Consider the following 26,971-nt stretch of genomic DNA (forward strand, 5'->3'; position numbering starts at 1 on the left):
GAAATGCTAGAGCATTTAAAAAAATGGGTCTTGGGAGATGCACAGTACCACCACCGCCATATTGAGAGCTTAATTGGGCCGGAAAGCTCCTGAAAATGTGCATTGCCAAATTTTTAGGATATAATTTCCGAGCCATAAGGAGCGAATGCTGCTTCAAACTGTTACACTCACAGCCTTGACTCCTGCCTTCAGTTCCGGCTCCTGCCACTCTCTTCCTCTTGACTCCCAGTTTTATTCCAAGCTCCCACTCTCTGGTATTAAAAGTAAATATTTTGACACCAGCTTTGGCTTCGACAGATTTGAATATCCTGAACTGCATAACAACACTACTCATTATATGTGAGCAGTATTACCATTAAGTAACACTGCAAGCAATTTGAGACCTTTAAATCTGTTTACTATAGGTGGTGATTCATTGAATCAGAGTATTTATTAAATGCAGCTGATGATATGTCAAATGTTTATCCCAGGTGGAATTAAATTAAGACAAGCTGCAGTTTTCTAGTACCATTTCCAGGGACAGATGCTCTTTTTAAAAAAATGTTTCCATCCCTGTATTTGCTAGTGCACTAGGCAGTTTGTTTGCATTTTTTCTCAAGCTTAGTATAAATCCCAAAGCAAACACCATAATTGATATGTTTCCTTCCCACTTTTTTTGAATAAACATCTTCGATTTTCACCTGGTAAGATATTAAACAAAATGAATATGGTCCAACTGACTTACTAACTTGTAGATACTGTTAATTATATACATGACATCCATTAATATCTGAACCAATCTGTTGAGTCCTTATTACACAGAACTTCTTCTTTTCATTAGTCCTCTCATGGCAGATAAGCTGTGTAGTCCTGTAGACACAGAGCTAATAGTAGATCTGTGCAGATTACACACGCATCCATTTGAAAAATTTTCAGGAAGCCTATTTGGAGATGTATCACTCTGTTCAATGCAAGTGTTGGATGTCGATATATCTCTGGGGATGATCATAGGAATTGAATAATGCAACTTCTCACGACTCTTATACCAGAGACACGAACACATGGAGTGAAAATGAAGAACCTCTGCATACATGTTCCGGAAGTTCCCAGAGGTTTCTGTTGTACGAATGGTACTTTGTCCATTTCTTATTAACAAGGCTTTCTGCTCTGCATCACGTTTTTCATCTTCTGCATTCATCGTCATAAATCTCAGAACTACCAGGTTGAGGAAAGCTCCAATTACTGTCAGGCCTGTCAAAATGTAGACAAAGCTAAATGCCACATAGTGAGGGTTCTTTTGAAGAGCATCATGCTTCTGTAGAGCCACATAGTCCCCAAAGCCGATGGTGGTGAGTGTGATGAAGCAATAGTAATAAGCATGGAAAAAAGTCCAATCCTCATAATATGAGAATGCAGCAGCACCAATACATAAGGTGCTAATGCAAGAGAAAAAACCAATGATGACCATGTTTGCCATGGAGACTTCTGTTCGTTTCATCCTAAGGCACTTCTTGATTCTGTGTAAGAGATACTTGACAAATGTATTGATTCTTTCTCCCATACTCTGAAACATGACCAGGGTAAGTGGAATCCCAAGCAGGGCATAAAACATACAGAAAATCTTCCCTCCATCAGTGCTTGGAGCAGCATGGCCATACCCTGCCAAAGAAAAATGTACATTCATTTGTTAACATTTAGGATTTAATATCAATAAAGCCAATTTTATTACATTAGTCAGGAAACTTTGCATTAAAGTATCCAATAAACCTGCTACAAAATAGTTTTGCCCAGAACATTAAAGGGGACATAGTTTCTCACTAATGTCTTTGAAAACCTTGTGAGTGCAAAGCAAGGAAAACCCACATTTTGCATGTCACGTTCTTACTTGCAAACAGAGACAACCAAACCAGATTGAATAGATACTAACTGCTAGAATTTGCAACAGCAAAACACTGTGCACACTGGAAGTCTGGAATAAACACAGAAGATGCTGGAAATACTCAGCAGGTCTGGCAGTTGTGAAGGGAGAAACAGAGTTAACGTTTAAGGTTGATGACCACTCAAAACTGGGGGTGCTTAGGGATATAACAGTTTTTAAGCAAAGCAGGTAGGAAAGGGAGAGGAAAGGAAAAAAGGGGAATTCCTGCAATCGGGTGGAAGACAGGAGAGCTTATATGACAAAAGAAATGATGGCGCAAGGCAAAAATAGACAAGTAAAGAACAAGTAAAGGAACAAAAGATGTGCATTTAGTAAGTGTAAATGGGGAAAGCAGGACCACTACCAACAGCTGCCTTCCAAATGAAAGGGGCAGAGGGAATTATCTGAAATTGGTAAACTCAATGTTGAGTCCAGAAGGCTCTAAAGTGCCTAGTTAAAAGATTACATGCTTCTCCTGGAGCTTATATCGAGCTTCATTGTAACAGTGCAGAAGCCGAGGACAGAAAGTTCAGAGTGGAGCGGTGCGGAGGATTGAAATGACAACCAGAATCCCGGTGTCACGATTACGGACTGAATGGAAATGTTACACAAAGAAATTGCCTAGTCGGTATTTAGTCTCCCCAGTTGAGAGAAAACCACATCATGAACAGAAAATATAGTGTACTACATTGAAAGAAGTACAAGTAAATCGCTTTTTCAACAGGAAAGATGGTTTAGAATCTCAGACAGTGAGAAGAGAGGAGGTAAAAGGGCGAGTGTTGCATCTCCTATGCTTGCATGGGAAAGTGTCATGGGAAGGGGTGAGAATGTTGGGGATGATTAAGGAGTGGACAAGCATATCACAGAGGCAACAGTCCCTCCAGAATGCTGAAAGAGGAGGGGAAGATGTGTTTGGTGATGGCATCAGGCTGGAGATGGTGGAGGATGATCCATTGAACGTGGAGACTGATGGGGTGGAAGGTGAGGACCACAGGAATCCTATCATGATTCTGGGCTGTGGGGCAGTGGGGGGGGGGGTGCAAAGGGTGAGACCAGAAGTGCAGGAAATGGAACAGACACAGTCAAAAGCCCTGTCAACCATGGTGAGGGGGAAGTTCTCATTTGAGGAAAAAGGAAGACATTTCAGAAGCACTATTATGGAAAGTTGCATTGTTGGAACAGATAAAATGGAGGTGAAGAAAGTGGGAGAATGGAACAGAGTCCTTACAGCAAGCGGGGCGTGAGGAGGTGCAGTTGAGGTAGGTGTAGGGTTCAGTGGGTTATAGTGAATTTTGGTCGATAGCCTATCCTCAGAAATGGAGAAGGGGCCCGGATTTTTGCCATGATGGAGGGCTTGTCCATTGTGGCGGAAATCCTGGAAATGGCCAATAATTCTAAGTCCCACCCTCAAACCCGGCATTTCTCATCTTCACGTGGGCAGGACTGGAGTTGGACCGGGGTTCACATATGCACGATTCGCAGATTAATGCTGTAGATTCGCAGCATTTAAATCACCAGCTGCCTCCACTGAAGTGGGATTTTGGAAGGTGAGGAGTGTAGAATCTGAAGTATGCAGATTAGAACAGGTAAGAGGAGATCTGAACTTGGCGAATGCATTTGGATAGCCAGGATAGCATTTGGAGAGGTAAGGTACCCCTTTGGTTAGGGTCCTGGGATACCTTTAAGAGAGGTAAAGCAATCTTTGGGATTGTTAAGAGTGAACATAATTATGCGCTTTTTATGTACAAACTCATTGGAACTGTGAAGATGTCAAAGATCTGTCCAGTTGTCAAGAACTGTCCAGCTGTCAAGGAAGTGTTAAAGAGCTGTCCAGCTGTCAAAGAACTGTCCAGCAGTCAAAGAACTGTTCAGCAGTCAAAGAACTGTCCAGCTGTCAAAGAACTGTCCAGCTGTCAAAGAACTGTCCAGCTGTCAAAGAACTGTCCAGCTGTCAAAGAAGCGTTAAATGCAGTCATGCTGTCAAGGAGCCATCCAGCGGTCAAACCTATCAAAGCTGCCCAGGAAGTATCAAATCTGTAAAAGCTGTCAAATCTGTAAAACCTGTCAAAGCTGTCCAGGAAATGTCAATCCTGTCAAGGAACTGTCCAAGAATACTAGGTAAGTTGGCATGGAGGGGGTAAGGGCAAAGAGTAGTGGGTGGGGGCATGGGTTGGCATGAGTTGGCACTAAGTTGGCATAGGGCTATGGGGAAATGAGGGTGAATAGAGGGGCACACACTTGGCATAGGGGTTATAGGGGCAATGGGAGGTGGGTAGAGGGGCACTTAGGTGGCATAGGGGTGTGAGGGGCCATGGGGTGTGGGGGAATGGATTGCATTGGTTGGCATGGATGGGACATAGTGAGTGGGTGAGGGATTTTTTTATTATTTTTATTTATTTAAACACAGTGCCAGAGCACAGCATCCACACCTGGCAGCGTTCGCATTCATTCCGGAGTTGCCTGCCCCAACTCTTGACCGAAAATCCGACCTGCAGGCGGGCATTTTTAAACGTTCGGTTCACCGAGCCATGATATCTCCCGACGCGGCAAACCCACCTGGGGACAAAAATCTGGGCCAGAGAAGTCAAGGAAAGGAAGGAAAGAGTTGGCGATGGACCATGTGAAGGTGAGGTGAGGGAAGGGTGGAAATTGGAAGAAGGGCTGATGAAATTTACCAGTTCAGGGCAGTTCAGAGCAGGAAGCAACACCAATACAGTCATCAATGTACCAGTAAAAGAGGTGAGGAAAAGGACCTGAGCAGGACCACAACAAAAAATGTTTCCACAACAAGGCATGCATGACTAGGACCCGTACAGAACATCTTTTATTTGTAAAGGCAGTAAGTGGAGCTAAAGGAGAAGTTGTCCAATGTGAGGACAAGTTCAGCCAGTTGAAGGATTGATGAGAACTGGCTGGGTCTGTTGATGGAAGAAGCAGACAGTTCACAGACCACTCTGTTGGGGGATATGTAAAGAGATGAAGATGAGACACTATGGCAAGGAAACTGGAAATTGCTGAAGTGGCAGAGGATGCTGGAAGTGTCATGGATGTAGCTGGGAAGAAAAGGAGAGAAAAAAAAAGTCGAGGAAAGAAGAAATCAGTTCTGTGGAGCACAAGCAGGCTGGGCCAATGAGTACATCAGAACTGTCCTGTCTGTGGATTTTGGGAAGGCGGTAGAGCGGGCAGTTTGGATTTGGGGTCTATGAGTCTAGAGGCTGTGGAGGGACAATATCCAGAGGAGAATAGATCACTGTTTCTGTCTCCATAGATGCTTGCAGGCCTTCTGAGCATTTCCAGCAATTCCTGTTTTTGTGCTACGATTTTCACTTGGATTATTTTATGGAATAATGAAAATTTAAAATACTTATCTTATACTCTTTAATTCATGATTGCAGAAAATATTTAAAAGCTAAAAGCAGTGTGTGAAAGATGTTACTGTTAACTAAAATAGTTAAGTTATGGAACAGGCTAAAGTGACTAAACATATTTCCACTGGACAAAGTACTATAGAGTAATACGATGCTATACGATAAGGATGAAATAAATAAAGCTATTAAACTTATATGATGACCATAAGGCTAACAATGCTAATGCTGGGAATTCTGCAGCGAGTAACTCACCTCCTGACTCCCTAAAGCCTATATACCATCTACAAGGCACAAGTCAGGAGTCTGATGAAATATTCTACATATGCCTGGATGAGTACGGCTCCATCAACACTCAAAAAGCTCAACACAATCCAGCACAAAGTGTTCCGCTTGATCATGATCGGCACCTCATCCACCACTTTAAACACTCACTCATTCCACCATCGATGCGCAATGGCAGCAGTGTGTACAACATGTACTGCAGCAACTCACCAAGGCTCCTTCACTGGCACCTTCCAAACCTACGACCTCTACCAACTAGAAGGACAAAGCATCAGAAGCCTGGGAACATCACCTTCTGCAAGTTCCTCTGAAAGCCACACACCATCCTGACATGGAATTGTATTGCTGTCCCTTCACTGTCGCTGGGTCAAAATCCTGGAACTCCCTTCTTAACAGCACTGTGGATGTACCCACAACCCATAAACTGCAGCGTTTCAAGCAGGTGGCTGACCACCAGCTCCTCAAGGGCAATTAGGGATGGGGAACAAATGCTGCCTTGTCAGCGATGCTCACGTTCTGTGAAAGAATAAAAAAAATGCATGTGCAAAACTCATGAGCCTTGAATAAGGTTAATGATTATGAAACACTTTTGTTCCTCAGGGTAGTGACAACTGCAACAAATCCATAAGGAAGTTAGCTTGGCGTAATTTGACAGTTTTGAAAAGATCTTGATCCATATTTGTTGAGAACAGGGTTGTGGTCTATATTGATATCAGCAGTACTGCTTGATTGCATTTTTCAGGTGAAATAGTGGAAGGCCCTTAAAGGGTGATTCCATACGCAGCATTTCCAGCAACAAGCCTCATTTGTAGGCAGTGCAACTCAAGAAATTACAGACCCGCATAGGCCAAAACTACGCATCTCTTAAAACCCATGGATGGCAGATAAGGGGCTGGGAGATGTGGTGTTCCCATAATTCATTGCCAATAAATGATGCTCTCCACCAGGAGTGTTGTATAGCAGTCATCTTATAGAGAATCCATAAGTGTGTGTGAGAATAGATGTGTATGCATGTGTGTGCCGTAGTCATGGAAAGCAGAGATAAGTGTACGTAATAGAATAGCTAAAAATGGATATAAAGACCATGGATGTAGCTAGTTTGAAGAACAAGATGCCTTCAGTTGTTTGGATTTTCTTATGATTTTATAACAATCAATGCTGATAACAGCTCTGTGGGTTACACAATCACTATGGTCAACTGTTGATCTGTTTGGATTTGGGGTAAAGAACTAAGAAACCATTTTTTCCAAAACCACTATTTATTGGAAAAGTTCAGCACTCCATAAAAATGATTCATTTGTGGGTTAATTAATGTCAGTGATCTAATTTTTAGTGAACGTCTCGCTTTACAATGTGTCACTATAACTGCTGTACTATTTGACAATACTGAAAGCCAATCCATTGCAGTGAAAGTTGCATAAAACAAACCTGATGTCAATTTTGAACAGTTTAAGCAATCTAGGAAATATTCCAGTTGTGTATTACAGCTGTAGAGTCATTGCTGAGTCCCACCCCTCACTGACAGCAGAATGCAAGAGCTCATACAGATTCATTTCCACCTTGGCAAAAGGATGCGCACGAGACAGAGATGTATGTCAAAGATGCAATAGCCCTGAAATTCCATAGACTGTAATCCTGACACCTTCCTCAGGATCATGCCCAATAGCAGCCAGTAGGAGTGCACCTCATCAGCATGGAGCAGAGGACAGAAACATCACTCTGATCAGATAGCTGATGCCCAAGCTCCAAGCAAGTATGCATTCTCGGGGCATAGGTGTCACTGGCAAGGCCAGCATTCACTGCCTATCCCTAATTGCCCTTGAGCAGGTGGTGGTGAGCCACCTTCACAATCTGCTGCAGTCCATCTGGTGTGGGTACACCTGCAGTGCTGTTAGAAATGGAGTTCCAGGATTTTGACCCAGTGACAGGAAGGTATGGCAATATAGTTTCAAGTCAGGGTGGTGCGTGGCTTGGAGGGAAATTTGCAGGACAAATTTGTCTGCTGCCCTAGTCCTTCTAGGTGGTAGAAGTTGTAATTTTGGAAGATGCTTTCAAAGGAGCTTGCTGCATTGCATATTGTAGATGGTACACAGTACTGTCACTGTGTGCCAGTGATGAATAGGCTGAATGGTTAAGGTGATGGATGGGGTGCTGATCAAGCAGATAATCCAGAAAATATTTTTAAAGCAACATTTTCAAGAGCTGTTTTTCAGATGAGGCATTAAAACAAAATCCCATCAGCTTATTTAGGTAGATGTAAAAGATCCAATGGCAATATTCAAAGAGACTAAGGATTTCTGCCATGTTCCTGGCCAACCTTCCTTTCTTAACCAACACTATCAAAGAAAGAATTTACATTCATCTCATATGCTGTTTCTATGGCGTTGCAGTGTGAAAACATGGTTGTCCACAAACAACTGTGACTACATATCAAATGTAATTCATCGGCCATGAAGCACTTTGGGGCAAGCTGCTGGAAGATATGAGAAGTGTTACATAGAATGCAAGTTTATTTGTTCATTCTCTTGCCAGCTGAACTTTTATCAGGTGGAATTTTCACTGTGACTATCCCATGCATACAAATACACAAACATAGCACAATCCATCATTCAATTGACCAGGATTGCTGGAAGGTACAGCCCATGAAAAGTCAACAGTTTGCCTGGAGTTACTCTAAAAGCTTCTGTGCACTTGAGTCAGGATAAATTCCTGAGATGTCTGCCTGCACTATAGTTATTTCCCTCTATAACCTGTTATTATGCAATCATATATAAACAATAGCTTTTATGGTTTATCAAAATTATGGGGTAAAAAACTAATGAATCGAAGAGTGTGAATACTCAGCCATGGGCTACAGAGTTCACTCCACAAGCAGGAAGCAGCAGATACCCCGTAGCAGTATTTTTGAAGTATATACTGTTTCTTTTATAGCCATAGTGCTTTGCTTAGTATCCTGTTTCCACAATTTGTACAAGTTATTTTACAAAGCAACATAATTAATTAATATCTAAGGGAAAAATTTTGCCCTCATTGGGCAGGCTCGGCGGGAGCGGGTATGGGCGGTTGGGATGGACCGCGATTTCACGCTAGTGGGCACTGCATGTGTGGGGAGGGAGGAGGGCAAGTGTGCAAGCTTGCACATATGTATAGGTGCGCGCAGCAAAAGTTCCCTGAGGCACAGAGCTGAAGATATAAAAAATGAAAATTAAAGAATTATAAAATGGTAAAAAAAAACATGTCCCCTCATGTGACTGTGCCACATGAGCAGGGACACATTCTTAATGAAATGTTAAAATGTTTATTTTATTTTTAATTGCTGTTGGAAACCTCACCCCGCCCATAAATGAGGTTTCCTAAAAAGTGCAAAGACCGCTTGGCCTTTTCGCCTGCCTGCCAACCGTGAGCTTGGATGGGCAGTGAAAAATAACATTTAATTGGGACTTTAATGGCCTTATTAGGCGTTTTAACTGTTGGCAGGGGCGCCCCGGACTTCCACACGCGCCCGCCAACCGAAATATCACGCGACTGCGCAATGATGTCGGGACGCTCACCCGATGTCATCGCACATCATTTTACACTCGTTCAGGTCAGGCACGTGCCCGCCGAGCGTAATATTCTGGCCTAAGTTATATTAAACACAGATCGTGCTTTAATTCTCGTCAGTACAGATGTCAGTGTGTTGCTTAAATCTCTCAGGAAATGAGTGGTGCCAATGTTATGAACTTCAAAACCAGCACAATAAATTAAATTTATGGGGCTATCTTGGATGGAGCATGTTAGACTAATCAGTCATAGAGCAAAAATAAAATTCTCACTCCATGACTCAAAAAGATAAAAGTGATTTATAAAATGTGTGTTGATTTATTTCTGTACTATGACCAAACTCACATTTCTCACATATGTTTAAACCTAGTTCCCAGGGAATGGATGAGATATGACGTATTATGCACCTGTATATATAGGTCTCTCTTGTACACTTAAAGGATACAACAGTTGTATATTAAAGTTTTGATTCAGGGAAAATGTTGTTCTATAAAGGCATTCAATGACATCCAAAAAAGGGGTGCAAGGTCCATGATGCATGATTAACTTGTGCCCATTGCTTCTGATGCAGGTAACGCGCAAACTTCAAGCTGCCCGTTCATTTAAGTAATTGCAGCATGAAGCCAGCACTAAATGCAGTGTTAAGTGTCTACACCCCTGAGCAGGGGACACGAAATCATGAGACACTAGCACAAGTTGAAGCTAGCCTGCACTATTTAAAACCAACCTGCGCGTCTTAAAAGGGAGATTTATTTTGGTTGTAACAGTGCTGGAAGTCATTCTAAAAGTGAGTCTGACCTGGGACAGACACAAGAATGCATAACATGGCAGAAAGAAGAATTCAATTTTCCAACAGGGCACTGGAGGCCTTGGTGCAGGAGATGGAGAAAAGGAATGTACTTTATCCACAGGGAGACATGGCATCCAAACAGATATTGCAAAGACAGTGGGAAAGTCATGATAGTCAATGCCAGGAGTCTATATAGCCAAGGACCTGGGTTCAATGCCACAATAAATTCAATGGCCTCAAGATCAGTGAATGTTTCTTCAAATGTCACATCCTACCAATGCACAGGCAAAATTTTTCGCTGAATGGGCAGGCATGCGCCCGACCCCCCTCGAGCAAAAAATAGCGCATGATGACATCGGGTGCTTGGTTATGGCTTGTCTTCTCCTGGAACAACAGAGGAGCATTAATTAGGCCGCTCTCTACCTGCAGCGCCATTGCAGCCTGGCCAACCGTAGCTGAAGAACACCTCGCAGGGCACATCCAAGTCGTGACCCTTGAACCGCAAGGCATTCGTAAAAACAGAAGAACATAAGAAACAGGAGTTGACCATTCAGCCCCTCGAGCCTGCTTCACCATTCAATAAGATCATGGCTGATCTTCTTGTGTTTCGATTTCCACATTTCACTCAATCCAAGCAGCCAGGACTCACCCCCTTGGCCAGCTCCAGTGTCATTGACACTTGGCACTCAGACTCTCGCACCCCTGAGGTCCACATGGGGATGGCCACACCTTAACACTTCTTCACACTGACCCATGCCAACACGATACTCACCCTTCCCGAGCGCAGCAGGTCATTGAACTTCTTCCGGCATTGCACCCATGTGCACTGCACCACGTCGTGGCTGCCAACCAGCGCTGCCACCTCCTCCCATGTTCTCTCTGGGGACAAGAGTATCCCTCCTAGCAGCCATCTCCTCCAGGAGGACCACGAGGCACTCATCCAAAAAGCAGGGGGCTGAGTGCCCACCCAACCTGCCCTCCTGCTGCACTCGACTCCATCACTTTACTAACGCAGAACAGACGTTCTTCCGTGGCAGCCTTCCAGGGGCTGCCTGGGCCATTTTTAAACTAGCTGCCGGGTCACCATTGGACCTGGCGGCCAACAGGCCCTCAACCCCACTTGGCCCTTCCCGACCAGCGAGGAGCCACTATTCACGCTGGGCGGACCTTAATTGGCCCGCCAGCATGAAATGGCGGTCGGGGGTCAATCGCGGGCAGCGGCTTGTTTTACGGCTGATCCCGGGCCCGCAGAACGCACCTGCCCACCGAACTCAAAATTCTGCCCCACCACTAGCCTCATACACTGCTCAATACAGCATCACCTACCAAAAATGTCGATTGATCAAGACTCTCACTTAAAATTCAGAGCTTCACCTCACCCTTACACACTTAGCACTGCTGCAAGCCTCACACCCAACATTAATAGCTTGTACACATTGCCAGCTATTCAGCCATGACAGACTTATCACCCAAACACATTGGGCCTGAACTTCCGCAGAGTGGCAATCCGAGTCGGAGTCCCTGTGGGGGGAGGGTCGGGGGGAGTCCCATGGGGGGTGATAGTTGGGGATGGAATTCAGCGGGGTGTTTGGTGAGTCCCATGGGTGGGGGGGGGGGGGGTGGTGGTGTCAGTGTGGATCTGTATAATGGTTACCCAGAATGTAGATGTGGTTTTAAGTCTTCTAACTTTTCTGGGTAGCTACTGATGTAACCCAGTCAGAACTATCCGAAGTTTATGATTTAAATTGTATTTTCAGATGGTTCCCAGTAAGGGCGGTTGCCCAGGGGAAGTTTGCACTTCCCAGGCAATAGCATTGTAAACTTTACCTGGGAACTTGCAGGGTGGGGGGTGGGTGGGGGCGCGGTTCCCCTGCACACCTTTGGGGTACCCCCCAGATATGATGCCCTGGCTCTCGTAAGTTACCGTATATTGTACCACACTCGCTGACACACATCCCTCTCTCTTGCAAAACATGAAGGTTCATAAACAGAGGCAGCAGCACCTCTGGTGCCGATGGGAACAGACATGGCAGCATGTCCTCACCAGATGGAGGAGATGGTGCTCACCATCATTCCAGCAGACATGGCTGAGGCCATGACCAGCAGCAGGGCTGAAACGATAGATTATGGTATCTTTGTATATAATCCGCCTTCTCACACCTCACTTTTCCTCTTCCCATAATTGCTTCTGATTTGTATACTGCTGATGGTGTACATATGCTCTTCTTGCTTTCCACCTCCTTCCCCTCACTCCAACCCTAACCTTGTGTCTTTTTCTTTTCAGGCACTAAAGGACTGCAACCTGGCCAGGCCAGAGGTGGAAGAGCGAAGAAACACCATCATTCGCTCACACACTCACAGCGACTGTGTATATTATAGAGGATAGCTTAGAAGCCTGATCTGCCTGTGGTGAGACACCAGACATGAGCTGTCTGCAGCTGGGGCAAGGGACTGGGTAGCGTAGGTGCCAACTTGTCAGAGAGCATGGTCTCACACATGTTGTGTTGCAGAGGAGTCCCTGTCTGTCTCTCTCTTTCCCTCTCTCTCATATTCTTCTTTGGGTGGAATTTTCTAATCCTGTTGGCGGCGGGCACTATGGCGGGCATGAGCAGACAATATGGCGGGCGTGAGCGGACAATATGGCGGGAAGGTCAAAAATTGGTTTCATGCAGTCGTAAAACCAGTTTGCGATCGTCCGCTCCGCCTGGCCATGGCTGGCCACGTTTCCCACCACTGCACATCAAGAATGTTAGTTGAATACATCTACATAAGCCCACATGTTTCACAACTGTACATAAGCGACTTGCACCTGGCGAGCTGCACTTTACTCGGGACTTCAAGGTTTGTTTGTCTACCTTGCTTCGGGCAGCACTCGCAGTCAGCACCACATCACCTTTAGGAGGGCTCACGGGCAAGTATCTACCTACCAGACCAGCCATAAGGCGGGGGTGGCTTTTCAACAGCTGCAGGACTGGGGCTTGTTTGGAGAAGTGAGGGAAGAGGCCTCAGATAAGAGAAGAGGTTGCAGGGCAAGGGCTGTACTGGGGAAGGGGGGTATTCCAGGGTGTGTGTGGGAGCACACATTGATCTGTACAAGTGGCCTCAAGATGGTGAGGGGTGAGGAGGCAGTCTCCAGAGGAGATGAGGCCAGATGGAGGTGAGAGGGCGTATGTGAGAGAGTGAGTGGTGATGTCTCTTGATCTGGCAGTGAGTGAGGTGCCAGTGAATGCGTGATGGCCTTGTGAGTGTGTGAGTTTACAGTGATAAGATGGTTGCCTTACCCTGGTGGGGATGAGATCATTTATCCTCTTTCTGTACTGGATGGCCAACCTCTTTTGTGCAGCATTGGAATTGACCACCACTGCCATCGCCTTCCAAGCTGGAGTGGTGAGATTGCTGGACATCCTGCGGCCAGAGCGAGGGGCCTCTAAAAGGCATTCCAGTGACGGGTCACCAAACTCTTCCTGACTTTCAGGGTCATGTCTGCACTGGAGCAGTCTCACCACTCCAGCTTGGGAGGTGATGGCAGAGATGGTCAGTGCCAATGCTGCACACGAGGTGAGTCCTGTGCTGTAAGCATTAAGATCTGTGTGTGCAGCTGCAGTTTAGGTATGGCACCCGGAGTGAGGAAATGGTGTGGGAAAGGCGTGGCGGCGATTCAGAGGCCACCCGCCAACGAGACGGTGTGTTTCCTATGACTAATTAATAATGCATAATTAATGAGGCAGGAAGCAGACAATACAACTTGAAAAAGTGCCATTACAGCCAGCGGGTAAAACATCCTTTTTCCCACCCACTACTGCACTTAGTGCAAACCTGGGACGAATCTACCCTTTGCCTCTCTCTATCTATCTGTCATTACACTATGCTTGTGACATCTTTTCATTCTCCTACCTCTTTAATTTTTATACCAAATTAACTTTTATACCAAATTAACATAATATTATTATTATTATGGGACAGAATCGTCCCAGGTTTGCACTAAGTGCGGTAGCAGGCATGGAAAAGATGATTACCTGCTGACTACAATGGCAAGTTTTCACGCCATTTCAACCCCTTCCCACCTAATGAACTATGCAGCCACAGGAACCATACTATCTGGCGGACTCCGATTTGCCCGCCACACCGTTACCTCGCCACTTCCTCACGCCGGGTGTCATATTTAAACAGCAGCCATGCACACAGTTCTCAATGCTTGCAGCTCAGGACTGCTCTGGTGAAGGCATGGTCCCAAACGCCAAGGACAGTGCAGCCCCCAATTCAGCAACACATCCCTGGGACACCTTCTGGGCACTATGGAGGCCCACCTCTACCCCTATTCTGGCCACAGGGGGCCCATCAGTCTCACCACTCTGGCTTGGGCAGCGGTGGCAGAGGTGGTCAATGCCAATGCTGCACCCAAGAGGTCAGCCATCCAGTGCAGAAAACGGAGGAACAATCTCATCCGTGCTGCCATGGTAAGAAACCCATCTCATCACTGTAAACTCACACACTCACAAGGCCATCATATAATCACTGGCACCTCACTCACTGCCAGCTCAAGGGCCATCACCACTCACTCTCTGACACACCCTCACATCTCCATCTGGCCTCATCTCCTCTGGAGACTGCCTCCTCAACCCTCACCATCTTGAGGCCACTTGCACAGATCACCATGTACCCCCACCTCCACCATAAGACCATAAGACATAGGAGCAGAAATTAGGCCAATCGGCCCATCGAGTCTGCTCCGCCATTCTATAATGGCTGATAAGTTTCTCAACTCCATTCTCCCGCCTTCTCCCTGTAACCTTTGATCCCCTTACCAATCAAGAACCTATCTATCTCGGTCTTAAATACACTCAATGACCTGGCCTCCACAGCCTTCTGTGGCAATGAATTCCATAGATTCACCACTCTCTGGCTAAAGAAGTTTCTCCTCATCTCTGTTCTAAAAGGCCTTCCCTTTACTCTGAGGCTGTGCCCTCGGGTCCTAGTCTCTCCTACTGATGGAAACATCATCCCCATGTCCACTCTATCCAGGCCTTTCAGTATTCTGTAAGTTTCAATCAGATCCCCCCTCATCCTTCTAAACTCCATCGAGTATAGACCCAAAGTCCTCAAACGTTCCTCATACGTTAAGCCTTTCATTCCTGGGATCATTCTCGTGAACCTCCTCTGGACCCTCTCTAGGGCCAGCACATCCTTCCTGAGATACGGGGTCCAAAATTGCTCACAATATTTTAAATGTGGTCTGACCAGAGCCTTATAAAGCCTCAACAGCACATCCCTGCTTTTATATTCTAGTCCTCTCGAAATAAATGCCAACATTGCATTTGCCTTCCTAACTACCGACTCAACCTGTAAGTTAACCTTAAGAGAATCCTGGACTAGGACTCCCAAGTTCCTTTGCACTCTAGATTTCTGAATTCTCTCCCCACCCCCGACACACTACGATACCCTCTTCCCCAGTATAGCCCTCGCCCTGCAGCCTCTTCCCTTGTATGAGGTCAATTCTCCCCATTCCCCAAGCAAGCCCTAGCCCTTCAGACGTTGAAAGCCACTCCTGCCTTACAGCTGGCCTGGTGACTAGAGACCTGCCTGTGAAGCAGCCCTAAAAGTGATGTGGTGGTGCCTGCAAAGCCTGGCGCTGACAACCACGAGTGCTGCACAAAGCAAGGTAGGCAAACAATGCTTGAAGTCCCGAGCGAGGTGCACATCACTCATGTACAGTTGTGAAACATGTCAGCGTGTGCCTGGATGATCCAACGTGGGGGGATGATTCTGGCGAACAGTGCTTATAATGAGACGCTAAAGTGTTGAAATTAGGTTCCCAACCTGCAGCAGCGGGAAACATGACCCACCATTGATGGGTGGAGCGGACGATCGCAAACTGGTTTCTCAACGGCGTAAAACTGATTTTGGGCCTTCTCACCATATTATCCGCTCACACCCGTCATGACGCCTGTCGCCAATGGGACTGGAGGATCCTGCCCTAGGTATATGTATAAACACAAACTTCTATGATATCAGTAATCCAAAACTTGTGACTATCTTATCCCCTATCCCCATACATCCCCAAGTTTTAATCAATTGATGGACAATGATGTGTGTAACTCCATTTTTATAATATTTTACTTTTTTTTTTTATAAATATCAAGTTACAGGGTTAAAATAGCTTGACCATGTTAATTTGGCCTGAGATTTTTCTTATAATTAGATTTTCTTCTATTTTCAAAATATCGGATGCAAAATAAATCCAGTCATTATGTTGGTGATCTCCAACAAGTGATTGACAAATTACATTCAATTATTTTCAGGCAGTGAATGGCTTAACTTGTCACGGAGCATCAAAAACAATGGCAAGTTAAGATACTCAATCAGAAGTTGGCTGAAATCATTTGAAGCTGCTGTATCAGCAATCAAAAATGAACTCTTTACATAGGCCAATGTATTCTAACAAAATTGTTGGTTATAGTAAAGATTGCGCCATGGAAACAAATGCCAAGCTCAAAATGTGGCCTTTCAAATCAAGTAAAACTGTATACTCAAGAAGTTCTTAAAAGTAAAGGGGTGATTTTGTAATTCAACACTTGCAGTAGGAAGTGCCGCTCACATGGGGAACATCTTGGGGCATCACAGCTGGTCTGCTGTGATTTTTTCCAGTCATTAAAATTAATGAAGTGAAGATCACAGCGAGTGGCCTAGCAATTCCTGAAATGTACCTACGGCGGGTAAAGATTCCACGCTCTGAGACTCTGATCCTAGAATTAGCCCTTAAGTGCTTGCTTTTGAATTAAGTCAACACTGACGATAGGTTAATACCTACTTTTCACTGTGCTATCAGATTTTTGATATGCCATCGCTTAATAGGTTTAATTGTCAGAACAGAAACCAATTTCTTTTTAACATTTTACATGTACTGTTTCAAATAACAGGCAGGCACAAATTAAAAAATTAGAAATTTAAGAGTAAAGGGAGGACAACAGATAGTGAGACCATTTTTTACCATCAGAAAAGAACGTCATCTGTGTGAGTTAAGGAAACGGCTATCAAAGAGATTCAAATAGTCAAAGTAATGGGTTCAAAGGACAGACTAATCTGGGAAAATGAGGTTACATGAGTCTAATGACTTATTTTCTGTTCTTAAAAATATTTGGACCTGTATTCCCATATAGCTGGCTTAACCTGTGCTATACCCATGGTTTGGACATATGGGTGTTGCCATTGGGTGTAAAATGAAAATCATCCATTCCCAATGCTGACATCTCTCAGTGTAATAGACAAAAACAATCCAAAAGTATCTTAAAATTTGAGAGTTATGTGGAAGGATACATTTCTTTTTTAACTGCAGTCTTAGTTTTTTTTGGATGCATAAATACTACATAAATGCCTTCCAATTAATAGAATGTTGTCATGTAACTGTACAGCATGACACTGAATTCAGCCTGTTTCTTTCATCACAGTGTGTGGCCAATTACAGTGATGTTTAATAATAAATTGTTAGGATAAAGGCTAATGGACACCCAGTCAATTGCTTTGCATAAACAAGTTTTGATCATACAAAAACAAGCACATTTTTAATAACTTATGCGAAGGTTCAAAGTATTTCTTTAAAGTCTATTTTATTTTAGTAGAACGTGGATATGGTTCAACTTAGGCCATTAATATAAAAGATTCCCTGTCTTCGAGAGCTAAAGGGAATGAATGAGCCTGGTAAATGATATTTTAACCTCCAGGTATGCCTGCAGGGCACAAAGTAATTGAATCCAAGTTATAAAGCCGTATAAAGTAGCAAAATCCATTCAATCTCTGCATCCTCCCCTTCTCAATCTCTCTGTAGCTTTTGACACGGTTGACTACCCCATCCTCAACTAATTCAACTTTTCTATTGTCCAGCTTAATGACAATGCCCTTGCTTGGTTCCACCCCAATCATAACCAGAGCATCTTCGGAAATAGCTTCCCTCCTGCCCCCATGTCATTATATCTGGAGACCCCGAGCATCTAACCTTGACCCCCCTCCAATTGCTCATTTACGTGTTATTCGTTGGCAACATTAGTTAAAGGAACGGGGTTAGGTTCCACATGTACACTGCTGACACCCAGCACTACCTCTCCACACGTCTCATTACCCTGCCATTATCTCTGTCAAAAGTGCTGTCAAAGTACCCAATGAACTACAATTTCCTCCAGTTAACCATTGGGAAGACCAATACCATTGTCCTTTGCCTTCACCACAAACTCTGTTCCCTCACCGCCAATTCCATCCTCTTTCCATTCCACTGTTTCAAGTTAAGCCAGACCATTCATAACCTTGACATCCTATTTGATCCTCAGCTGAATTTTTGAACCCATGTCTTCTCCATCACAAAGGCCATCTATTGCAACCTTCATAACATAATCTGTTTCTGCCCCATCTAAGCCCATCTGCTGCCGAAGCCATCCTCATCCACGCTTTTGTAACCTTCAACCTCGACTGTTCTGATGTTCTTCTGGCTGGCCTCCTCTCACCCTTGCATAAACTTCAGTCCATCTGAAACTGATGCTGTAGACTATCCTACCCCAAATCCTGCTCAACCATCACTCATTTGCTTGTTGAACTACATTAGCTTTCTGTCCCCCGATGTCCCAGGCTTTAAATTCTGATCTTTGTTTTCAAATCCTTTCATAACCTTGTCCTTCCTCACTGTAACTTTCTCCAACCTTACAGGCCTGCAAGAATTCAGCATTCCTCCAAGTCTGATGCCTGTGCAGCCCCCATTCTCTACATCCCACTATTGGTAGCCATGACTTCAGTCTGCTAGGCTCTAAACCCTGGAATTTCCATTCTAAATCTCTCTGCCTCTCCTCCTTTGACCATCCTTAAAACTCCCGTCTTTGAAAAACTCATCCCGCTTAATACCCCTTTGGTTCATCGCCAATTTTACCCTGCCAGGCATGATTTTGGCAGGGGGTGGGTGACACAAAATAGGGCAGATACCAAGCTACCACCTCCCCGCCCACCCCTGAGCTCACTCCCATAAGACAGGGGGGGTGGATGGGCACCAAAATCAGCAGCCCACCTGCAATATTTAAATAAATAATCAAAGGTCAATTAGGCTTGTTAACAAGCCAATTGGTCCCAGTCATAACTGCCCACGCCATCTCTGTAAAAAACAATGTGCACCAGTGAATGTTTTGAATCCTGTTTTGAATGTACATAATAGACATGGGGTTCTGTGTTCAGCGGATTTATTTGGGTCATTTAAGGCTTTTTTTAAAGTGAGGTATGGGTCTGTGAGCTGGGCTGTTAATAAATTGACATTATTTTACAATAAATAAATAAATAAAACAGTTGGCGTGGGCAGCCAAGCGGGAGTGTGCAGGCTGCTTTTTTTAAAAAAACTTTTTAAAGGGCAGGAAGTAAGGCGGGGTACTATCTTATTGGAATGCCCTTTGTGCATTGGGGGAAGCCCCCCTAAGATAATAACCCCCTTTCTTCCTACCCACCTGCTATGTAAAACCCATGACCCTCACCCCCTTCCCCCCTCCCTAAACTGCCCAAACCCCCCCCACCCAAGATCCCAGGCTTACCTGGCTCCGAGATCCATGGGCCTGCTTGCAGTCCAGGCAGCGCCCACTAATGCACTCTTAGTACTGCTGGGGCTACAGGAGCTGGCAGCCAATCAGATTGGCTGGCAGCTCCCAAGGGCAGGACTTCCTCCCCATTGAGGGGCAGAAGGCAAACCAGCAGCCTATTTAACCCGCCTGCAGCATGTTATCCTACATCAATGCAATCTGTTGTTGCTGTTGCTGAGCTAAGGTAAAGGGAGACTAATAAAGAAACCCGTGATTAACTACAGTTGGTGAGTATTGTACTTTTCAAAGACATAAGGAGTAATAAGGGACCAGTTAGCAAGTCTGTCATTCAGAATGACAACAGCAAGGATTTAATTCCCATTCCAGCTGAGGTAGACCTGAGACCTTTTTTTCTTTCCTGGGATCCTGGTATTGTCCATTTCTAATTCCCCTTGAACTAGGCCATTTCAGAGGACAGTTAAGAGTCAACCACATTGCTGTGGGCCTGGAGTCACATGTAGCCCTGACCAGGTTAGGACAGCAGATTTCCTTCACTAAATAGTTACAACAATCAATGATGGCTTCATGGTTACCATTTACTGAGACTAGCTTTCAATTCCAGGTTTATTAATCAAATTCCACCAGCTACCATGGTGGGATTTGAACCTGTGTCCCCAGAGCATTAGCCTGGACCTCTAAATTACTAGCCTAGTGACATTACCACTACACCACCTGCCACCTTTCCCTTTGCTAGTGAGTGGAAGACAATGGCAAACCACCACTGACAAAAACTGCCAAGAAAACAGGAACAGCTCAGGATGAAGCATCAGCAGACAATGAGCCAAGGATCTGCCACTGGGCGGAGCATGAATGAATGAAGGAATAACAGGTGTTTCTTTTGGCTTGAGAATGTTGCTGGTTTTTCTATGAGTTAAAATAAAGTGTGTGCCTGATGAATACATATGCTGCCATTCTCCACTCAAGCATTGCATTACTCACAGACTAGACAGCTGACAGTGAGTTATAAGACAGCAGTAATTCAGTCAGATAGTTCTGATGATGTCCTAAATAGACAGTAGGTGGCTTTAGAGAATCCAAATAACGCTAAGGAAGAAACTGATCCTAATGCTATCTACAGGCTATTTGCTATTCTACTTAACGTATGATGTATTTTTAAAGTTATTGGGAATTTTTAATTTACTGTTCTTGGGGCCATCATGCAGCTACTGAGGAAATTGTATTTGAGCTGATGGCATAAGCTCAGGGCTTTAAACAGTGTGCAATTGAGGTGACAATATTTTGTCTTTCATATTAGCTTCTTCTGGTACAGTGCTATCAACAAAGTCATAAGGAAATACAGAAAAGTGAGAAAGTTTGCGTGAGGATAATGTAAGGAGCAATGCTTCTGTGCAGTAGACAAGCTTAGGTCTGTAGGGCTCCCATTTCCTGTAGGAAGGCACTGCCATGTTTTTCTAAATTGATTTAACATTAGTACTAAGAATAGGTAAAGAGGAAGCACAATGCTGAGTAGACAAGATTAATCTAACTGAACTAGGACAGATCATTTTGAAACTGAATCAGGGATAATCAAAGTCAATGTGGCCGATTTTGCAGCCTAAATTGAGGATAAACTAAATGTATTCTTTATTGGGATCAAAAATCCTCAGCTCCACACCTCCAGTGCAAGCAGCTGCACGGCTGACATTGAGTGATGATGCATGGATTTGTCGTTTTTTAGAACACGAAGAAAGTTACTCTTTCCGCAAGCAGTCTTTTACATTTGTGTGCTTTCTAGGCAACAACCTTTGCACTGCTGAATGCAAAAAATTTAGGCATTATAAAATTTAATTTATTAATTTGAGTGGGTGCTATGCTTTGGCAGTTTAAACCCTTGAGCTCTCAAGTAGAAAGCTACAATGGGTTCTCTGTTTTGGTCACCACCACCTTTTCTCAAGGGCAATTCGGAATGGGCAAGCCACGAATGAATAAATAAAAAAAAATAAAAAAACACAGGAACCATGGTTTTCTGGACCACATGGATGTCATTGGCACAAGAGATTAAGAATTTACAAACTTATATGCAGACATTGAGAAACATGAAATGTCACAGCATGATGATGATTTGGACTTAAAATTTTGTATTTCAAAGATTTAGACTTAACCTATTCAAGAGCATTTGTTATCTTCCGAGACAAAGTGCTTAAGAGGTGGACATATGGAAGTTACCTTCAAACTAATTGGAAGCACTGCTGAATCTAATGTAAAACCAATATGATTGGGTAGGTTAGATGGAGTATGGGAGGGAACATGCTTGGATGACTCCTGCTGCAAATTTCTGAGTCTGGGTTATAATCAGGAGACTTAGAACCACTCTTAATGTAGAAGATTCAAAGGGTGAAAAAGGATGAATTGAAGAGGAAATGTGGTACAGGACGTCATACCATCTACCCAAGGAGATCCATGTGATAATATGGAAAGACTAGAAAAGCTGGGATTGCTCTCCTAGGAGCTAGGTTAAGACCACATTGCGGTGTTCTAAATCAAAGATTTTGATAGAACAAATAAGGAGAAATTGTTTCTAGTGGCAGAAAGGTGAGTAACCAGAGGACACAGATTTAAGGTAAATGGCAATTCTTTTGAGTCAAAACAAATAAACTAAATTAAAAGGGGCAAATTAAAAGGTAGCCCCTTAAAGGGAAACCCTTTAGCCCGCCGACCGAAATATCACACAAGCGCAGGATGATGTCGGGATGCTCACCTGATGTCATCTCGTGCAATTTCACATATAATCAGGTCAGGCACACAACGGCCCTCAGCGTAAAATCCAGCCCCACGTTTTTTTCTTTGTTTCTGTGATACACCACTATGCTAGATACATCCACTGGGTGACTGGGTAGTTAGCAAATCATGGAAACTTCTTCCCCTTCCCCTTCCCCTTGCACATAAGAAAACACTGCTTGCAAGAGGCCCCATTGGAAAGTGACAGCAAGCGAGATTTTCAGTGGAGATTCAGTGTCCTTTGGTCCTGCCAGAGGCCCTGCTTCCACCAGGCCTCCTGTGCCTGACTTGCAAACAAAGACCACTGTTGGTGGCAAGGTTCTATGGCCTTTACTTGCAGTGAAATTATGGTGTGAGACGTACTGTAAAAATGCCTTTCTTATATACCCCTCACTTTTATTTTAATAATCTACACAGGTTAACACTTCCATTAAAATGGCAAAGGGTGGAATTTCAGGCTGTCACATTAAGTGTTACCGTAATACCCTAGGTGTACATTTAATGACTGGACTCTAATTTTGATGTAATAGGGATCAGCACGGGCACTAAAAGTCCTTCACCGCCTTGGCATTAATCTGGTGGGATGGATGGCATGTTGTGGTAGAACTTGATCATTTTCATTTAGTTGAAGTCAATGGATGAAAATCAAGAAGGTTCAAAAAGAACAAGTGTCTGTGCCATCAGATTCCCACCTAAATGGGGAAGACAAAATCTACCCCTTGATGATTTGTATTTTTTAGAAAGCAAGAATTACACAAGCATTTTACCAAAATATTCCTTTTACAATCCACGGTGCCACATAACATTATCATAACACAATATAGGCAAAGAACTAATGAGCTCATCACAAATGGAGTGTTTTTGCTTATAATGGGATATAACTCCATACTTCAGACACATTGTGTTCTTATTGTGAGTTCCCTATAGAAAATGATTAATCATGCATTGGCTAATGTTTTCTGTTCAACAGCTACAGGTAGATAATAAATTATTTACTGAACCCAAGGCTATTTTCTTCTTTAGAGCATGACATTTCAGCTAACTAATTTATTTGTGGTCAAGAGCTTAGTTGACACCCAACTGTGTCTCAGGGGTAGCACTCTTGCCTGAGTCAGATGGTTGCGGTTCAAAGCCTGCTCCAGAGATTTAAGCTACAAAATGTTGGCTGACATTCCAATGCAGTATAGAGAGAGTTCTGCACTGCTGGAGGCACTGGACCTGACTTTTGCTACCAAAGCAGGTAGCTTGAGTTGGAAAGTTTCTTGATTCGGCAGACACAGCTCGGTTTAAAGAACCCTGAACTGTGTGATTTTTGCTCTAGGGAGGGGCTGGGTGTGGATGGAGTCGGGCCCACTGACCCTGGGAGCAGATCCCAGTCTGCCACAGGGGCGGGAGTGTTGAGGCAGTCTAGTTAGAAGGCTCGCCTTACTTCTGGGACTTCGTTCCAGTTGCAATAAAAGCAGTTAGGCCCTCTGGCCCTCGCCCCTCACTCCGCTCCACCCAACTGTCGTTCAATGGGGTGAGCGGGTGTCCGTGAGGCTTAGAGGGCCTTTAAATGATGTTGGTAACTGGGCTGCTGTGGAGAACTGAGGTGGGCCTTCGATACAGCTCGTCTCTGCACCCACATTCCTCACGCACTCCATTTGCAGCTCACAAAATGCACTGCAATCCAACCCCTGTGTGAAAGGACAAAGTCCTGGGCAAAGTCACATATGGGTCAGGTGTGCATTTCGGGAGGCACAAAACTGCACAGGACATGTTTCCCCGAGCCCTAACAAAAATCCGGACCTTGGTATCATCCTGGTAAACTTAATGCCGCACTCTCTTCAACACCAATCTATCCTTACTAAATTGTAGTGTGAAGAAATTGTTCACAGTACTCCAGGTCTGATCTAAGCAGAAGCATGACTTCTAACCCCTTGTATTCTAATCACTTAGATACAAAAGCCAGCATTCCATTATCTTTTTTATTATTTTTGGTGCCTGTTTATGACATTTTATTGATCTATTCCTGGATCCAAAAGTTTCTTTGGACTACCAATGTTTCTATCTTTTCACCATTTAGAAAGTACTGTTGTATTCTTTTATAGGTCCAAAGTGGATGACCTCACATTTACTGACACTGATATCCATTTGCCACAGTTTTTCCCATTTGCTTAATCTTGAAAGTGGGTATCCTGGACATCCTTGTCCCTCTCTAGCCCAGATGTGCTAAGGTCAACTGCAGCACTATTAACCTCACCCTAGCTGAGATTATCCTTCAACGTGTAATACTGAAAAATCAGCTAGCGTATAGTCAATTGAACTGGCAGCTAGCAACCATTTCAAAAGCCTGGCTAAAAATAAAAACTGGTAACAACCCTGTTCTGAATGCTGTAGGTTCAGTGCCACAACAGTGAGCAGCAGAAACAGCTAAATGACCAACAGTCATCCACAATCTTTGCAATGTCAGCAAATTCTGAAGACGGGCAGCAGAATTGCTAACCAAAATACACTCAACAGAAAAAGTGAGCTCGTATTTTCTTCCTTTTCTATTTAAAACTGTTTTATCCACCAAATATTTGACAAATTAGTTAACCAACAATACGTAAATTGAAGCTGGCAATTCATGGTGTGATGTGACATTTATGCAATGATTGAACCTGACTGGATGTAATGGCCTCGATTTTTATTGGGTCAGGACATCTCAAGGGCCCTTTAAAAATGGTAGGCAAAATCCGGATTCCTGACCCCATTCTTGGGCTTGCCGATTTTCACCAGACATTTTTAAGGGCGTGGGCTTGTTCGAGCCAGCGCCCTGCATTCCAGACCTGTCCAATATGTCTTCCTACTCTGCAGTTTTCATGGAGTCAGGCCAGATTTTTTAAAGAGTCAGGGCTTATGGCACCTCAGAGGTGTCTTGAACCATAGTCTGCATGAGAAATCTTTTGGAAGGTAAGTTCAAAAGGTCCTCCTTATACCCCCTATGCCAGGCTATGCCCCTCCACCCATGGCCCCTCATGTCCCCATGCCAAAGCATGCCCTCTATCCACCTGTTATAGCCCCTCATGCCCCCATGCCAAGGTATGCCCCCCAACCCACCGCCTATGGCCCCTCATGACCCCAATGCCAAGCTGTGGCACTTCTAAATCCATTGACCTATTATACACTGTACAGAACCAATGAACCTTATAATGATAATAGAATGTGTAAAAAAGAAACCTTAAAAACAGTCATTCAATCATAACATTCCACTATGTTACAAAAGAAATCCTTTTGCTGCAGGGCAATAAAAGTATCAATAGCAGAAACTGCAAGCAGTTGAAACCTCAACATTGTATAAATAAACTGTGTAACTGACAGCAGAGATCAGAGAGCCAGAATTGTCAATCAAGCAATGTTTTCCCTGGGGCTCAGGTGTTTTAACAGACTAATGGATTTCTGGGCTCTCAGCCAAAAATGTATAATGAGTTCTCTCCAGCTGTTTTAAGCCCCACTCCACTCTTGCTTTTTCTGGCCCTTCACCAAGCCTAACTTTGGAGAAAGTTAAAGCAGCAGCAATGTTCACAAGCCAATCAACCAACCACTTTCCTCTGCTGTCACGGTTTGATTTTCTTTTCCTTCCCACTTCAGTGATGCTGACTGCTTCACACTCCTCCCAGTCTCTTCAGGGTGATGCTGACCTGTTTCACCCTCCTCCCTGTCTCTTCAGGGTGATGCTAACTTGCTTCACACTCCTCCCACAAGGCACACTTTTCTTCCAAGGTAAGATGGTGGATATAGAACAGAAAATAGATGCTCAGTTTTCAGCCTATGGCCTTCTTTCTCTGTTAGGTGATTTCTTAGTGGTGTCAGTAGTTACAGATGCAGAGTTTTGCTCTCATTCCCCAAAAGTTGTTCCCCCAAATCAATGTTTATTTTCCTTTTAAAAGTGCAATCACCTTGGACACTGCTTTCTGAAGGTATGGATAACAATATTAAGCACACTGATATTTTTGTAGCCAGATACCGCCTGAACATTAATGCAAGCCCTTTATTTGCCTATAGATATTGTTATGACCACAGCAAAGAATCACACAATCACAGAGTGCAGAAGAGGCCCTTCGGCCTATCAAGTCTGCACCGACACATGTTAATTGCTGAGTAAACCAAACCTCAGAGGGAAACTAGGCTTATGGGCCATACTTTTTTTTGTATTCTGAAAACAAAAAGGAAACAGTGATCTCAGCAGCAAGAAATACAGTGACACTTCTGGGATTTTAAAAAATTAGAAGTAAAAGTTTTATTAATGAGAAGAAAACTTAAGCACACAAGATTACAGTTACACAGTTAAAATTAGTCATACAAAACATTCCCTCAAAAGGATCACCACTTATGGATTTACCACAAGTAAACACCTTCTAAGCAACATTCCCTTATTGATGTCTAACTATAAAAATCCAGTAATATTGCCCAAGGTGAACAGCTGTAGTTTTGATAAAGATATACCACATGACCTCTTAAACTCTCTTCCACTCTGCTGCGGAAATCCAAGACTTCAGAACAAAACTGCCTTTTGCAGCCCATGGCTTTTCTGGCTTGACAGGATGATTGATTCAAACTGTATCTTCTCCCAGCCTAGAGCTGTTTCCAGGAAATCTTCCTCACACCGCTCACAGCCAACAACCAACAGCCAAGCCCTGAGCTCTTCACAGTAACTCTAAAATACCTTTTTGCCCTTTTCATCTCAGGTTCCATTGTTCTCACACACCTTTGAAACTCAAATCATTCCAAATATAAAATCTTCCATTTTTCT

General features: G+C 44.0%; 1 protein-coding gene across 1 annotated transcript in view; it reads right to left on the minus strand.

Annotated features, from left to right (window-relative positions):
* Positions 1-793: 793 nt before the first annotated feature.
* kcnk3a (potassium channel, subfamily K, member 3a) overlaps positions 794-26,971 on the minus strand; it is an 84,234-nt gene continuing 58,056 nt past the window's right edge. Inside the window, exon 2 of the mRNA XM_078541310.1 lies at positions 794-1,638. Within this exon, the coding sequence (XP_078397436.1) occupies positions 794-1,638 (845 nt within the window). The remainder of the gene's footprint in view (positions 1,639-26,971) is intronic.

This window comes from Cetorhinus maximus, chromosome 5 (genome assembly GCF_964194155.1).
Source record: "Cetorhinus maximus chromosome 5, sCetMax3.hap1.1, whole genome shotgun sequence".
Classification (NCBI taxonomy): Eukaryota; Metazoa; Chordata; class Chondrichthyes; order Lamniformes; family Cetorhinidae; genus Cetorhinus; species Cetorhinus maximus.